The 14,755-nt window shown below is 53.2% G+C and overlaps 1 protein-coding gene across 8 annotated transcripts in view; it reads right to left on the reverse strand.

Annotated features, from left to right (window-relative positions):
- Positions 1–14,755, reverse strand: part of NAV1 (neuron navigator 1) — a 216,699-nt gene that overhangs the window by 53,194 nt on the left and 148,750 nt on the right. For 2 of the 8 annotated variants that reach the window (XM_082392998.1, XM_082392997.1), the window contains exon 1: positions 14,354–14,549. The exons of the other annotated variants lie outside the window; for them this stretch is intronic. In XM_082392998.1, coding sequence (XP_082249124.1) covers positions 14,354–14,403 — 50 coding nt within the window. In that variant the 5' untranslated portion in view covers positions 14,404–14,549. Of the gene's footprint in view, positions 1–14,353; positions 14,550–14,755 lie in introns of those variants that run through there. 8 annotated transcript variants of the gene reach the window in all.

Raw genomic sequence — 14,755 nt, forward strand, 5'->3', positions numbered from 1 at the left:
GGTGGAGAGTCATAAATAAGATACAAGATGAAGCTGGTTTCCAGGTTCCAGAAAATTTTGATACGGCCTACTTAGGTCCCTTTGGAGTTTTGAGTTTAGTGACTTCGGCTGGATTTCTTCATTCCCGTAACAGCTGTTAATTCCTCTTTATGTCGTATCCTCATTTAAATTCCAATCTAAAAATGTCGATCATATAGAATGGCAGTGGCCATAGGTGTAGGAGTCCAGGGTGATAAGTTTTCTCTCCGCAAAGAATCAGAAGCTGAGGCCTCAAAGGAGCGTCAGTGTATTGCCAGGGAGGTTTTTCAATTTCTTACTGGGGAAGCTTATCTGATGCCTCCGTTGGCACCCTGATATCATTCTTTCAAAAGAAATGGTCGTCAGAAGGTAGGAGAATTTAAGGGCACACTTCATAACTGAACATTTGTTAAGCTGTGTGGTTTTAAGAGTAAAGGTTTCTGTTGTAGCAAAGCAATCCGAGTACAAGTCGGCTGAGGCTGCTTTGTGCAAAGTTGCTGTTCACTTAACCAGCAGGCAGCTGGGGTCTGACCCAACAGGAGCCATGATTTGCACCCACCTGGTCAGACATGACCAACAGGACTCTACACTGCTGGACACACACGTGGCAACGCCCCGCACTTGACCAAAGCAACGTCTGCAGCTCTACTGAAGACTCAAGGCTTTCCGGAAGACACCCTTAAGTGATGCTAATGAAGGTCATACCACCCCCAACATCAGAAACGCTGGAGCCGAGGTGATGGTTCCCTTCAGTCTGTGGAGTCAGAGAAATTACCAAGCTCACTCATTTGGTTGTCTGTCTATAAGCTCGCTCAAATCACAGCAGTTTCTCCACTTTTCCACCGCCTAATGCAGTGTGGAAATCCAAACAGTGATTCTGAAATGCTCACTATTAAAAGGCATCTTTAATATGCTGCCTTTTAAACTGATCCATGGCACCTGCTTTTGTCAGAAGGGCACGCCTTTTACATTATCTTCTAGTGGAGATGCCAGCTTTGTGCCGATCCAAGCATATATTCTAATCTTATTTTTCTTGGTGAACGTCACCAGATTACGAAAACGATAGTTACCATGTGTCCAGTATTTAAATATGTGTTTAAGCACTGTGCTGGGCACTTATGTAGAGGTACAACCTCATTGAATCCTCATATCAGCCTGGAGTTAGATATTACTTCCATTTTACGCATAAGAGAGGAGAAACGTAAGACAGAGTTGCATGCCTGCCCATGGTCCCACAGCCTCCGTTTAATGTCAAGATCTGACTGTTAAGACCTGCCTTTAACCACCGTATGGACTATAAATACTCCCATCATGAGAGACAACTCTAGTTGGGGGTAGTCACAGACTGGCAGAACTAAATCAGGCATCTGCTTGGATCTCTAGGGAACCGTCTGGCGTCACTCTGCAGTGTGTTATTTGGCAGCTTTCCAAATGGTGCTCCGCTGGAGGGCGAGATCACTTACACGCCTCCAGGGGCCCTTTGCACAAAGAGCTGGTCTCTGGGTCAGTAATAATCTGTGTCTGCTCCACCGCTTTTACACCGCACCTCAAGTTACTGAGGTTTGGGATCGAGGATCGTGAAGAACAGGGTTAGTCCTAAACCTCAAAAGGCCTGAAAGCCCAAACACGACGTTCCTGAGAGGGGTCTTGCTTCTCGGTAACTGGATGAGGGCTTAAGCGCAGGAAGGCAGGGCGGCCAACCCGACAGGCCCTCCCACGTGCTTACACCGGCTCCCGCCCTTTGCAAAGGCCAGCGGACAATGTGCCCCTGCGGGCCCACCGCAGAGTGGTGGGAGGGTGCCGGGCAGCTGGAGACGACTCAGGTGCCTTGGCCTGGGTGGGGGGGCTCTGTGGACCCCGGTCCACCACCTTCCCCTCGTGGGGATTCATCGGGACCCACGCGGCTCGAGTGTGAAGTCCAACCTCCTGGACGGCGCTTTGCAAAGGGCTCTTCGGGACGATGGGTAAAACTCAAACGCCCCTGATAGCGAGGGCCAGGATGCTGGGCGAGGCCCGGTGGACACTGCGGCGACACCTGCCTCCGCCGGGGCCTTCATGGCCCTGGGGCGGGGGTGACGGGCCCCTAACCGGGGGTCAGCAAGGCCTTCCCACGGCCACATGTCCCCGGCACACAGTCACGCCCTCCCCTCCGCGACCAGGCCGGCCTGAGGGTCCACTAGCGCCCCGCCCACCACGGGCGCCCCGCCCACCCCGTCCTGCCCTGTCCGTCAGCGGCGCGGGAGCTGCCAATTGGTCCACTCGCAGGAAGGTCTGTGCCCGCCCTTCCTGCACTCTTCCTTCCAGCTGCCTGGCTTCTGTCTTCCTTCCTTCCTGCTCCCTTCCGGCTGTGTCCCTTGGGCGCTCACTTACCTGGGTTCCTGCAGCTGGGAGGGTCGTTGGTTTCACAACAACTATCCCCTACGCTAACCCCCCAGAGGCCAACACCTATGTAGTCCCTCATGTTTCCGAAAAGCCGTCCTATGTGGAGCCTGCCCAGAACAGCTTAAAAATGAAAGCCAGAGGCAGAATTTGCAGGGACGTTGCGTGCTGAGCTCTTTGAGGTCTCCTGAGAGCTCCTGAGGTGGGAGCCCCGCCATGGCTGCGGGAGACCCTTTCCTGCCAAGAACGCACAGCATCTGAGCTGACGCCAGTGTGCAGGGGCTCGTGGAGGGCGTTTCTCTCCAATCCCAGCCGGTGGTCAAGTGTAAGGCCAAGTCGTCCTGTCAGACACCACGTGCTGGAATTTAATTAAACAGGGGCCTTCTCCAACCATCCAGTTATGGGCTGAAATGTAACATGGTGCGATTGCTTCTCTCTCCATTTATGAAACACGCCGTGTAGTTCCTCATCAACGCTGTCCTGGAGGGTGGACTGCGGAACTTACACCGCCGTGGCTCCCAAAGAGACAATTTTACAAGTGTTTACATGATCTTCTGCCTCGAAACAGCCACCTCTTAGATCCGTGAGGGCCCTTCATTCGGGAAGACAGTCATGGGCAGACAACCAAGAGAGCTTTCTTTGCTTGGGGGGATATGGGTTTCCAATCTGTTCTCAGACCCCAGACCTGAGATGCTAGGTAAGGTAACTTTTAATTCGAGCCTCCCTTCCCCTCAAAACAACCCGTACATTCTTTCCTGATATAAAGATTTCCAATAACAGCATAAAATGAGCAGTTAATAATAGGTCCCAACATGTGAATTACAGTGGTTTCCAAAAATAAAGCTTCATGGAGGAAAAATCTGCAAGCTACTGCTGTGAGGTAGATGCAGCAAAAGAAGTTTCCTCACACCATGGAAATCTGGATGTCCGCACACAACTGGCAGACACGGGTTCTGAACACAGCCCTGGGAAATGATTTTTGGTGTAAACCGAACCCTGACTTTTCCCTACCTCGCCGCTCTGTCTCCCTCTCGTCAACCAACCTTACAATTAAACACCCAAGGCCTGTTCCTCAGTCTCAGTCTTCCCTTACATTTCCAGAGAGCAAGACGGGAAAAAAAAAGGCAATGCTATAATCTGTTACCTTCTCTGCGCTTTGTCTAAGGTGATGCCTGGGACCCCATGTTGTTTATGAAGTCTTCTTTCTTGCCAACCAGCCTATAAATGCTTACGTCCTTGAAAACCAGAGAATAGGAGCACTTGTTCAGGATTTCAAAAGAAGTGCTCCCGAGAGGCCCTCTGGATTTCTGCATAGCTCCCCCCACTAAGATTCTCCACTCTTATCAATCCTACCAAGGAACACTGGGCAGGTTTATCCAAAGAAATCCCAGCATTAAGAAACCCCATTGACTAAAAACTTTACTTGTCTCTTTAATCTAGGTCTTAAGGAAGACTGAGCTGTCACTCCCACCATGGGGGGGATCAGTAATCTGGCCTCGGTGGGCATTGTAATTTTTATAGACCTCTTGCCTTCATCTTTATCGCCAAATTAACCGCCTTCTTATCGGGAGCCATTTAGTTCACGGACTGCTTACTCTCGGTGAAATATCTTTGTTGAGGGCTCTGAAGATTTTCACTTCAGAGAGCAGGACGGCTGAATACCACATTGTGCGTGGGGGTCAAAGGTCAGCATCAGAGGAAAGCCCAGCTAGTGCATGGGAAAGAGCCGCGTTTTTATGGGTGAGTTTTCTGTGTATGTGAAAGTAAGCCCATCTCTCACCTACTACAAAGCCTTGAACAAAAAGAATGAAAAGAAAAGGAATCTTAATTCTCAACCGATAAGGAGATGAAGCAAAGATCTTAGACCAGAGAAACAAACTACACACAGGTGTTCAGGCACGGTAAAGAGACACTCATTCCCTGCCCCAGGCATGACATTCTGCCCGCTTAAGGATGAAGGATGAATGGAGGAAAAAATAACAGGGAACGGAAAAGATGTAAACTTCTCAAACCCTCACCTGCAAATGCCAGAGATAGCAAACAGTTTTGAGAGGCAGATGTCCTATGCAGTTTTTACAGATCAGGTACTGAAGTATCTGTAGTGCTTTGCAAACATACGTCCCCAGCCACTTTGGGAACTGGTCATTGCTTCCAACATCCCTTGAGAGTGCATTGCCATCATTCTGTAGCAAATCCTGAACCCATCACTCTCCACCCAGACATTCCATTCTCTCCGAACCATCTCACGTGTGCCTCTCCACTGCGGTGGCCCTAGTTTTCCTTCAAAGAAGGGGAAACTAAGGCTGGGAGTTTCGCCCTGGGTCCCGGAACAAATCAGTGGCAAAGTCAATATTAGATTTCCGGCGCTTCATCTCTTCACTTCAGCATCGAAAACGTACTCCAAGACTGGCTACGTACAGGTCGTACACTTAGCCTTTTCCCCGGCCCCTCCGCTAATGCTTCCCTCGTGGTGTCTCCTGTCACATCACCTCCCCAAGGTCCAGAGGGAGAACAGTTTTTGTTACCTACAGATACCTATCTCAGGAAAAAATAACAATCTTGAGAACACAGGAAATGACCAGCTAGGAAATTACTTGGGGTATTAACATGCTTTTCTTGGGCAACTATAAGTTGGAATCTCTGTTCTGAGGCTTTCTGATCAGTCTGGGGCTTCTGGCATAATCCTTAAAGAAGTCCAAAGAAGGAAGACCGAAATTAAAATAAGAGAAAGTTAATCAAAATCCAACTGGTTTTATTTCTGGGGAAGAAGCCTTCAGGCAACAGATGGGAATGAAAACATCCTGTTATTTCTTCCATTCTTATCCGACGTAGGACAGATCCAGAGCCACTGCAACTCCGCTGCTGTCCCGAGGGGGCTGTGCCCAAAGTCCCGCCTGCCTTTCAGAGACCTGGAAGAACAAAGCCCTAATGGGGTCCCCCTTGGAGGTGACAACCGTTAGGTCTGAGTAAATATAAAGTGCATCAGTCACCACCAGAAGGAGCTGAAAATGAACGGACAGACGAGGTGACTTGGGCACCAAAGATACACGCCCCGGGCCTCACGTGGGTGAGCTCAGCTCCGTCTCACATGGATCTGAAGGAAGAGAGACAGAAAAGAACGAAGCTGGTAGTCTGCAAGCCCCCTTTTAAGGAGAGGAAAGCTTTCTGCTGACATCTTTAGCAGAAGCCCCCATGTATAAGGCAGGGAACCAGAGGGCTGCTCTGGCGGCCCCCCTGCCAACGCGCGGGTCACCCAGGCCCTGGCGGGTGGGCGTTCTTCTGCACTTGCAGGACGTCCAGGGAAGGCCCCTCCCCACCTTCCTGAGGGCTCGCTCCGGTAAAATCCTCACAGACTCAGCCTTGTTACAGAAGACTCCCCAGAAGGGCGCCAGCGAAGCTCAGTGCTGGTCAAGGTCCCAGAACCGGCAGGGCTTTCCCGACACACGTGTGTTTTCCACCCCCGCTCCTCACGGCCGGACCCACATGCAGGAGGTCATCCTGCATCAGTCTTTGAAGTGGGGTGAGATTCTCATGGCACAGAGCAATCTTCTCCCCCTAACCTTTCAAGTCCTACCCCCAGTTCCACCACCGTTTTTCTAACAATTTGCCTTTTCAAGCCCCCTAAAGCCTTCAGTGATGTAGTTTTTTTATTTTTAATATTTATTTATTTGGCTGCGTCGGGTCTTAGTTGCAGCATGCGGGCTTCTCTCTAGTTGTGACGTGCAGGTTCAGTAGTCGCGGCACGTGGGATCTGAGTTCCCGGACCAAGGATCGAACCCACACCCTCTGCATTGGCAGGTGGATTCTTAACCACTGGGCCACCAGGGAAGTTGCAGTGATGCAGTTTTTATAGAAACAACTTTCTTTTTACACTCACACTTCATCAACTTATGTAATAATTAGATGACACGATTTCAACGGGCACAAACAGGTTTGGGAACAAACAACTGTCTGTAGGCCTTCGACATGCCAGGTGGAGGAGGGCACGGGGGCAGGGGGCACAGGAGCAAGTCAGGGGCAGGGCCCTGCCATGTCTGGTGCCCAGAACCACTTCAGGAAGGTTCTGACCTTTCCTGCTTCCCAAATATTCCTCCTTGTTTCACCTCTGGATTTCTTTGCTAAACGTGAAGACCAGAGGTGGGGATGACAGAAATCAAAATTCAGGTTATTTCTGCATCTCTGGGCTCACAGCACACGACAGCATTATTTTACTGGTAGAATCGTGGTGGGTTAGAGAGTCCTGCTTCGACTTTGTAAGAGACATGGAGTGGCCGTGGGCTCGCCAGAGCAGACCGTCACCGAGCCCGGGGGTCCTGCAGGAGCAGCAAGGCTTCTCCCAAGGGGCTTTGGACTCTCTGGGGATCAGAGCTGCTCCCACCACGAACTGCTCTGTGCAAATTCCCAGACGTGGTTTCTCGAGAGCAGGAAGGCTCCTGAGCAAGCGATGCTTTCCTCCCCCCGCAAGGGTTTCTGGGAGCGAGGAGGGACTGGTCCTCCCCCCGCTGGTTCTGAGGCCTGGGCGGGCGGATCGGTGGAGGCTCTGAGGGTCCCTGCTGAGGTCACCGAAGTCTAGGGGTCTAGATCCGTCTCCCTTTCTATACACCCCCCATCCTCTGGGACCACAGCTTTGCCTGGGCTTTCCATACAGCCTCTAGGACAAAAGCACTTGAAAGATAATGCAGATACGAGGTGCATCTACGGAGGATGAAAGCAATTTCTATAGCGCACAGGAGAAGACTGGTCTTATTATATATATCCCCTCCTTCACAGTTCATTTATAAGAGCTGGCCCCGTTAACAGTGGGCCGGGGAAAACGGAGGGAAACTAATCAATTAACATATAGCTCATTGTACTTTGAAGGTAATTCTAAAATGCATTATAGCACTGAGGATAGTGGCCTTTATGGGTTTTCCTCGTTCAGAGGAGCCACCTTTGCAGGAAAAGGTGATTCAGAAGTCTTCCCCAAGAGCAGCTCGATGCGAGCCTGAAAGGCAAAGTTGTTAAGCGCGAAGCCCATGTATGAGGGGCCCACCCCCGAGGGGCTGCTGTGGGAGGTGAGTTCTGGAAAAGCAACGCCCCAAAGAGAAGCTCTCAGGAGCAGCAGGTATGGAAATCTGGGTTGGGAACCCGGGCCTGGAAATTACGAGGATATTTACCTAGAGTTTATGAGAGAGAAGCTTAAATGGGAGAACCAGTACAAATTATGGGAATGGAACACATACTTAACAGAGTAAATAGGAAGAAATGGCACAAATATCCAGAATGTGGAAAGACACCTCGACGTAAACAAGGATTTCGGTCGGGAGCTCTTTCCTCCGTTCCCAGATCTGATGAACCAACCATGATTTTCAGCCTCCCTTCAGAGAGAATTGAGGAATCGGTTCCAGGATGTACGCCTCAGTCCCTGTGTACAGGGGCTCAAACTCCAGAAACCCAGGACACCCAAGAATAAATCCCAAGGATTTGTTTTCCTTTTGGGCCTCTGAGCCATAATTCTACCCACTGGCAGAAATACTACTCCTGTTTTAAAGCTGTTAAAAACCTAGTCTTAAAATCACACAGTTGGCAGGTCACCAGGATCAAAACCCGGTCGTCTGGTATAGCCTTATAGAAGAATTTCAAATAAGCCGTGGGAGAATGCTCCAAGCTGAAAAACAACATTTTCATGCACGCACGCACACACACGAGTACACACACCCCTGCAGGAGCATGCATGCACCGGACACCTGCCCACACAGCCTCAAGAACGGGCCTGGCCGGACATCAGAGATGGCGGGGGATGCGCCCTCGTTGCAGTCTTTTCCCATGTCCCCCATTGATCCCCCTGCCCCGTGAAGTCTTTCCAAGGTGCCTCTTGGGCCCAGGGCCCCCTCCCTCTTCCTTCATAACTGAAATCCTTCCCCCAAATGTCCTTGCAGTCTGCATTTGAACTTTCCATGACTTCGCCACACTCACTGCCCTCCTAACTGCTGCTCCCTGACCTGGGTGTAAATCTCTTCTGTTTCTGACTTGCTTGCTTCCTATTTCCAGCTACTGTTATTCCTAGTGTCAGAAGCCAACATCCCACTCTGTTACGAGTTAATCGTACCACCATGTGGATTGAAATAAGTTGTCTGTTGTTCCCCTTGCAGTGATCAGAACAATTCTTGGCACACAGTAGGCAATTAATCAGCACGTGCTGGTGGAGAATTGATTTGCGTTTATTTTACGTAGCCGTTTGACCCTAAAGAGCTAGCGTGACAGGGCACAGGATAAATATAGTATATCCGCTAATCCCAAACTCCCAATCCATCCCTCCTCTACCCACCCTTCGGAAGTATATTCAATATCCTGTGATAAACCATAATGGAAAAGAATATGAAAAAGAATGTATATAGGGCTTCCCTGGTGGCGCAGTGGTTGAGAATCTGCCTGCCAACGCAGGGGACACGGGTTCGAGCCCTGGTCTGGGAAGATCCCACATGCCGCGGAGCGACTAGGCCCGTGAGCCACAGCTACTGAGCCTGCGCGTCTGGAGCCTGTGCTCCGCAACAAGAGAGGCCGCGACAGTGAGAGGCCCGCGCACCGCGATGAAGAGTGGCCCCCACTCGCCGCAACTAGAGAAAGCCCTCGCACAGAAACGAAGACCCAACACAGCCATATATAAATAAATAAATTTAAAAAAATGTATATATGTATAACTGAATCACTTTGCTGTACAGCAGAAATTAATACAACATTGTAAATCAACTATACTTCAATAAAATAAAAATTTAAAACATACGGTGTATCCACATCTGACCTGCTATATAAGCCGTCTTGATGGGACCCTGTTGGCTATTTGTTGCCATCATCAAGAGACCATTATTAATTCCATATTTGCATCACTTGCATAAGAGTCCCTGCCCCCAGGAATCTGTGATTGGACAAAACCACCGTCATGTTATGAACGACAATGGGGGAAAAGCATAAATAGGTAAGTTGGAAAGCAGCTTCCCTGGAGGTTGGAGAAGCTGATATATCAGCAGCTCTTGTTTACAGAAAGCGACCGTCCCTGAGGGAGCCCCAGTGTTCTCGAGCTTACCGAAAGCGCCAAGCCCCTTAGCCCGACATCCAGCCCAGAGTGGGACGGGCAGAGGAGCTACCCAGGCTGTGTATGAATTTCTGCTTCACTACTTACCGTCTGTGACCTGGGACAGGCACTGCCCTCCCCGAAACACACCCGCAGCCCCCAAATGGTCACGTCACCACCAGCCTTTCAAGATCATCGTGCGGAGTAAACAAGGTAAAAATACAACACCCAGCTTGACACCCAGCAGGGAAGGCAGGTACACGGCTTCCCTCCAATCTCCTCTTTTGAATAAACTACCTGCTACTCAAATGGCCCCGGTAGCAACACAGTAAGGAGGAAAACTAGCTTATGAGGCAACTCACATTTGCTCCACCCTCTGTCAGCACACAGGTCACACCGACCATCTCCTGACTGTGCTAACAGGACCAGCGGCCGGCTGCCATGCGTGTGCACACGTGCACGGCGGGGGTGGGGTGGTAGGGGGGTGAAGGGGTCATGATGTTCCTTCCTTCTCAACACTTTCCCCCCAACGATGTGTCAGTCTTCAATAGAGGCTTCACATGGCCAGGAATGGCCAGGAATTTACTCTTTCTGGGAAATTCCTGAGGCATCCCAAGACAGTTAGGCCGAGGATGAATTCTCACAAGCTATGCATTCTCCATGGGGGTAGCATTATTTGACTCTGCTTTAAGGGCAAGGGCGAGGGCAGTCTGTTACTCTGGCCATGAACTTAATGTGAGATGACACTGGATCCAGGTCCAGAGGAAACAAGCCAGTTGTGCTATCAGATCAAAGGTTTTCAGGCAGGATTCCTGGTGGGGCTGAGCAGGTGAGAATGTATACAGTTGTCTGCCTCAGAGGATTCCATCTCAGACCAAGAGTCTGCGTGATGGGAGGTACCCCAGTGATGGCAGGCCTGGGCAGAGAAGCTGGAAGATGAGACAGAACCGCTCTACCGAGGAACGCTCCTGCCTCTCTTCTCAAAGGAGCTCATGTTCCTCTGGAAAACTCTTACTTTACTTTCAAGGCTCAAGGAAAATGCCACCTTCTCCATGAAGCCCTCCTGCCTTGCCTGCTTCCAGCTACCGCACGTATGAGCAGGTACCACAGTGACGTGCCTCCCCGGCTCCTACACAGACTGCTTCCTCCTGCATGATTGCTTCTCACGTGTCTCACGATTCCAAATACCGTATGTATGTGTCTGCTGCTTTTGTTAGTCTGTTTTCACGGTAAGACTCCAAGCTCCCTGATGGCAGGGGCTGTGCACCACTGTGTCCCCTGTTCCCAGCACTGTGCCTGCATCTGGGGGGCACTCATGACACTTTGTTGAATAAATGAATAGATGTGAGCTCCTCAGGGGTCCACTGTTCCTCCAGCACCCAGCACAGTGGCGGGCCCAAAGTTATCACACAGTAAAGGCTGAATAAATAACGGCTGGGTTTTTTTAATGATTAAGTTTTTTTCAAGTTTGCCATCAAGAATAGGATGTATAAATACGCTATCCTAGTTAGCACAGAACTCGGACTGAATAGAAATCTGAAGTTGAACAATTAAGAATTTACGTAAAAATCCAAGATATATTCTAAGCCGAGACCTGTTTAGTCTATTACACTGATGGGCACCTTCGTTAGGGTCCTAGCAAGATGGCAGGGTAGGATACTGAGGGAAAGAGCGGCCTGGAGAATCGAGGAGGGAGCCCTGCTGCGTGGGAGGGACCTTGGCTGTGCGATATCACCCGAGAAGGCTCAGGTGTTGAAAGCACTCTGCTTGTCACATTATCTCACTGTCATTCCCACGTCCCATGAGGTGGACGGGTCAGGAGCTCGAGAAGGAAACTGAGACAAGAAGCCAAGCAACTAAGGTCACGAAGTGAATCAGCAGTGGAGCCAGAGTCCGGATCGGGTTGGTGGACTCCGAGTCCAGGGCTCTTCCCACGACACCCACCAGCGCGGTCAGGCCAGCTCTCACTCGACCTCTGTGAGGCTGCTACTACCCGCAGCTTCTGCGGTTTCAGCGTGGAGCATCCCCTGGGCCCAGATTAGTGTCAGTGAGAACAGGTTCCTTGGGGCAGGGTTTAAAGGTTGACTTTAGAGTCAGGCAGATCCCACCACTGGGATCTCAGGTAGGTTCACCGAACCGCCCTGTGGCTCAGTTTCTTCATCTGTGAAATGGGATGACAGTAAAATGCACATCCTGTGCTTGCTGTGGGATTAAACAAGCAGGTGTTTACAAAGCCCTCGGCACAGGCGTTGCCTGGAGCGTCTTGTTATAGTGGTTAGAAGTGACTGGCTCAGATGCGGGCACAGGCTGCCGCCACACCCAGACTTCCTCTGCCCTCTCTCCTCCTGCCTCCCAATCAGAGGGCAGGGCTCTGCAGGGAGAGGTCCAGCCAGCAAGTGCAGCCTGCCCTTGGCATGCAAGCCTAGCTCCGTAAAACCCTCTAACCAGAAGCAGCCACTGGCTCTGCTGTCCCGAGGCGTTCTGTCCCCTCACAGGGGCTGGTTCTGTGCCAGGTCCACACCCTCTGCCCCAGGGTCTCTGTGAGCAGGTCCCATTCCCAAGGGTCCCCAGGCTCTAGCTCAGGGCCTTTCCCAGGAGGGAGTCCAGGAGGGCTGAATGGGACAGATGCCTGCACTCCAGGATTCCTGCTTGGGAGACACTGAGGACGGGGTTTGCTGGGGCAGGAGAAGACAGGGGTCTCCAGGAGAGACCCTAACACTTGAGAGGTGCGAGAATGGCACCAATGGAAACCGCCTCCCCCGTAGATGCAATAATCCCAGGCATCTGGGGAGGAAAGGCCCAGGGCTGATCACAGCTCAGCTCATCAGAAGCTGGTCCTGGAGATACTGGAGGGCCAATTAAGCCATTCACCCTGAGACCTCACTCACATCCTCCCCAGCTGTCTCCTGCAGAGTTCGGGGGACCTGAGCCTGCAGGGAAAGCGTCTCTTTGATCCCGGTTGGCCCCAATCAAACATCATTTACAAGTTAGGTTCTGAGCTGTCCCCAGAGTGAAGGCTTGGGCTAAGCCCTCCCTCCGTGGATGAGAGCCAGGGCAGTTAACGTTTACATTTGAACTCTGGCAATTCTCGGACTGACCTCCAGTTTATGACATCCCCTCTCTCCCTGCCTACTAACTACAATCCCCCTGAAAGTTTTGGGCTTTCGTGAAAAGGAAACCACAGGCCCAACCCAGCCATACCCCAGCAGGCAGCTGGCAGGCTGAGTAGGTGTAACTCGACCTGCTCTGTCCTCAGGCTAGGGCACACCTGGCACACCTGCCCAGAAGTCTGATTCTGGTAAGAAGCTAGGTGAGTGAGTACCCAACGGCTGTGGATTGTGGATTCAGGACCGGATGCTGAGCTCACAGTACAGAGCCTGGGTCTCCTGGGGTGGGGTGGGGTGTAGCAGAGGAAGGGAGCAGGGAGGATTCCATGTCAAGGCGTGATGGGGTCACCTAGCAAGGGCTGGTGGAGGAAGAAAGGCGTGGTGCGTTCAGGGAAGGGTGCTGGGATCAACTAAGAGATTTTCACCTCTTCTGCCATGGGGCTGGGGGGCGCTGGGGGTAGAACTTAATAGTAGAACCAGTGCAACTATAACGGTCCTCAGACACACCCCGTGTGGATCCGGAGTGGGTTCTGAGCTGGGGTGGCAGTGGTGGAAGTGGGGGGTAGGGGAGGTTAGGAAGGCACCCTCCCCTCTGCCTTCTCCAGGGCCAGGGACTCAGGACTCGGCCCGGGATCCCACCAGAAACAGGAATTCCCACAGGTCCCTGAATAGACCTCTGTTCTCTAGAATATTCTCTGTTCATGAATTGGTTCCTCTTACAACACCCCCAGCCCCACCAGTCAGCTTAGCAAAGTGACTCCAAGGGTCCCAGGTTGGAGGCCAGCAGGACAGGCTTCCGAGGGGCTCCGGGTGCTGGGGATGCCCCCCCCCTTCACCAGGCCTTACCCACTGGTCTGCTCTGACCCTGAGCCTGCGTGGGCAGAACTGCAGTGGGTTCCCTCCGAGGAACCTCGGGGGAGGAGGAGCAAACGGTGCGAGTCAGGGGTCTAGGGGCTGGGGGGTGGAGCGGTCACAGCAAGGGGCATCCGGCCTCCCATTCAACTCCCCAGTCCCCAGCTTCCTCAGCTCCACAGGTCCGAAGGGAGGCTGAGGGGAGGGAGGGTGCACACCGGGGTGGGAAGCTCCCAGAAACGCCAGACAGCAGCAGCCCTCTTCCTCAGGTGGCTGGAATTCCCTAATCCTCTCCTGGAAGCGTGGTTTCTAAGTCGGCTGGCGGGGTCCCAGGGCTGGCCACGGTCATAGTCACTGCCCCTTAGTGGGGAGCCTGAGTGCCCGGCCCTCACCTTACAGGGCCGGTGTCTGTTCCCCCATCAGCCGGCTCTCATCCCCTCCCAGAGTAGGGTCCTGGGCTTCACTCTTCTCTGAGGGATCCAGTCGGCTGCGGCGTCATAAATTCAGCCCGGCGCCCACTCAGGTCTCAGCCTACACCTCCACCACCTCCCTTCACCCCAAAAGACCCCCAGAGCTTCCGGGGCTGGAGGAACCCGGCTGGGGTCGAAGCCCTCTCGCTTTCGACTCCCCAGGTCCCCAAGACCCCCGGCCCCACCGCACTGCAGGGAACCAGGGAAGTTCTGTCCAGTCGTGCTATTGTCCCAGGTCCGTCCCGGTCCCCGGGGACCGCACGCGCCCTGCTTTCCTCCCCCTCCCGAGACCCCTCCGCACCCGACCTCCAACCCCAAGGCCAACAGGCCAAACGCTCGGGAGCCAGAGGCTCAGGTGGCGCTGCCGTCCTCTAGGTCCGCGACTCTAGGGCGGCCAAGACCCTCCTGCGTGCGGACGCCACCCCACCCCCGCAAGGCTGCGGCAGCGAAGGGCCGGCGCGCGGCGGGACGCTTACCTGCGGGAGAAACTCGTCCTTCCCGCCCTGGGCAGGGGCAGATGCAACATCCTCCCGGCGCAGCGGCCCTCGGCCGCCGGGAACCCCGCGCCGACGCCGCGCCCGCCCGGCCGACCCGCGGAGGTCTGAGCGCGGCCACGCGGACGGCCGGAGACCCGGGACCAGCCCTCGCCCCTCGCTCCCTCCTCCCCCCGCCCGCCCGACTCACCGCTCCAGCTGCACTTAAAGCGACAGAGCCCCACTTCCCGTCGCCGCCTCGGGTCCCGAGCCCCGACTGCGAGCGGGCCCTTTAACGCCCGGAGCAGGTAGACAAAGAGCCGCCGCGGCGCGGCCGTTCCGGGGCCCGGGGGCCGGGAGGTGCGCGGCGGCCGGGGCCTCGGTCTCCGCCGGGCGGCTGCGGGT

Source organism: Balaenoptera borealis (genome assembly GCF_965194805.1).
Source record: "Balaenoptera borealis genome assembly, chromosome: 1".
In the NCBI taxonomy this organism is placed as follows: Eukaryota; Metazoa; Chordata; class Mammalia; order Artiodactyla; family Balaenopteridae; genus Balaenoptera; species Balaenoptera borealis.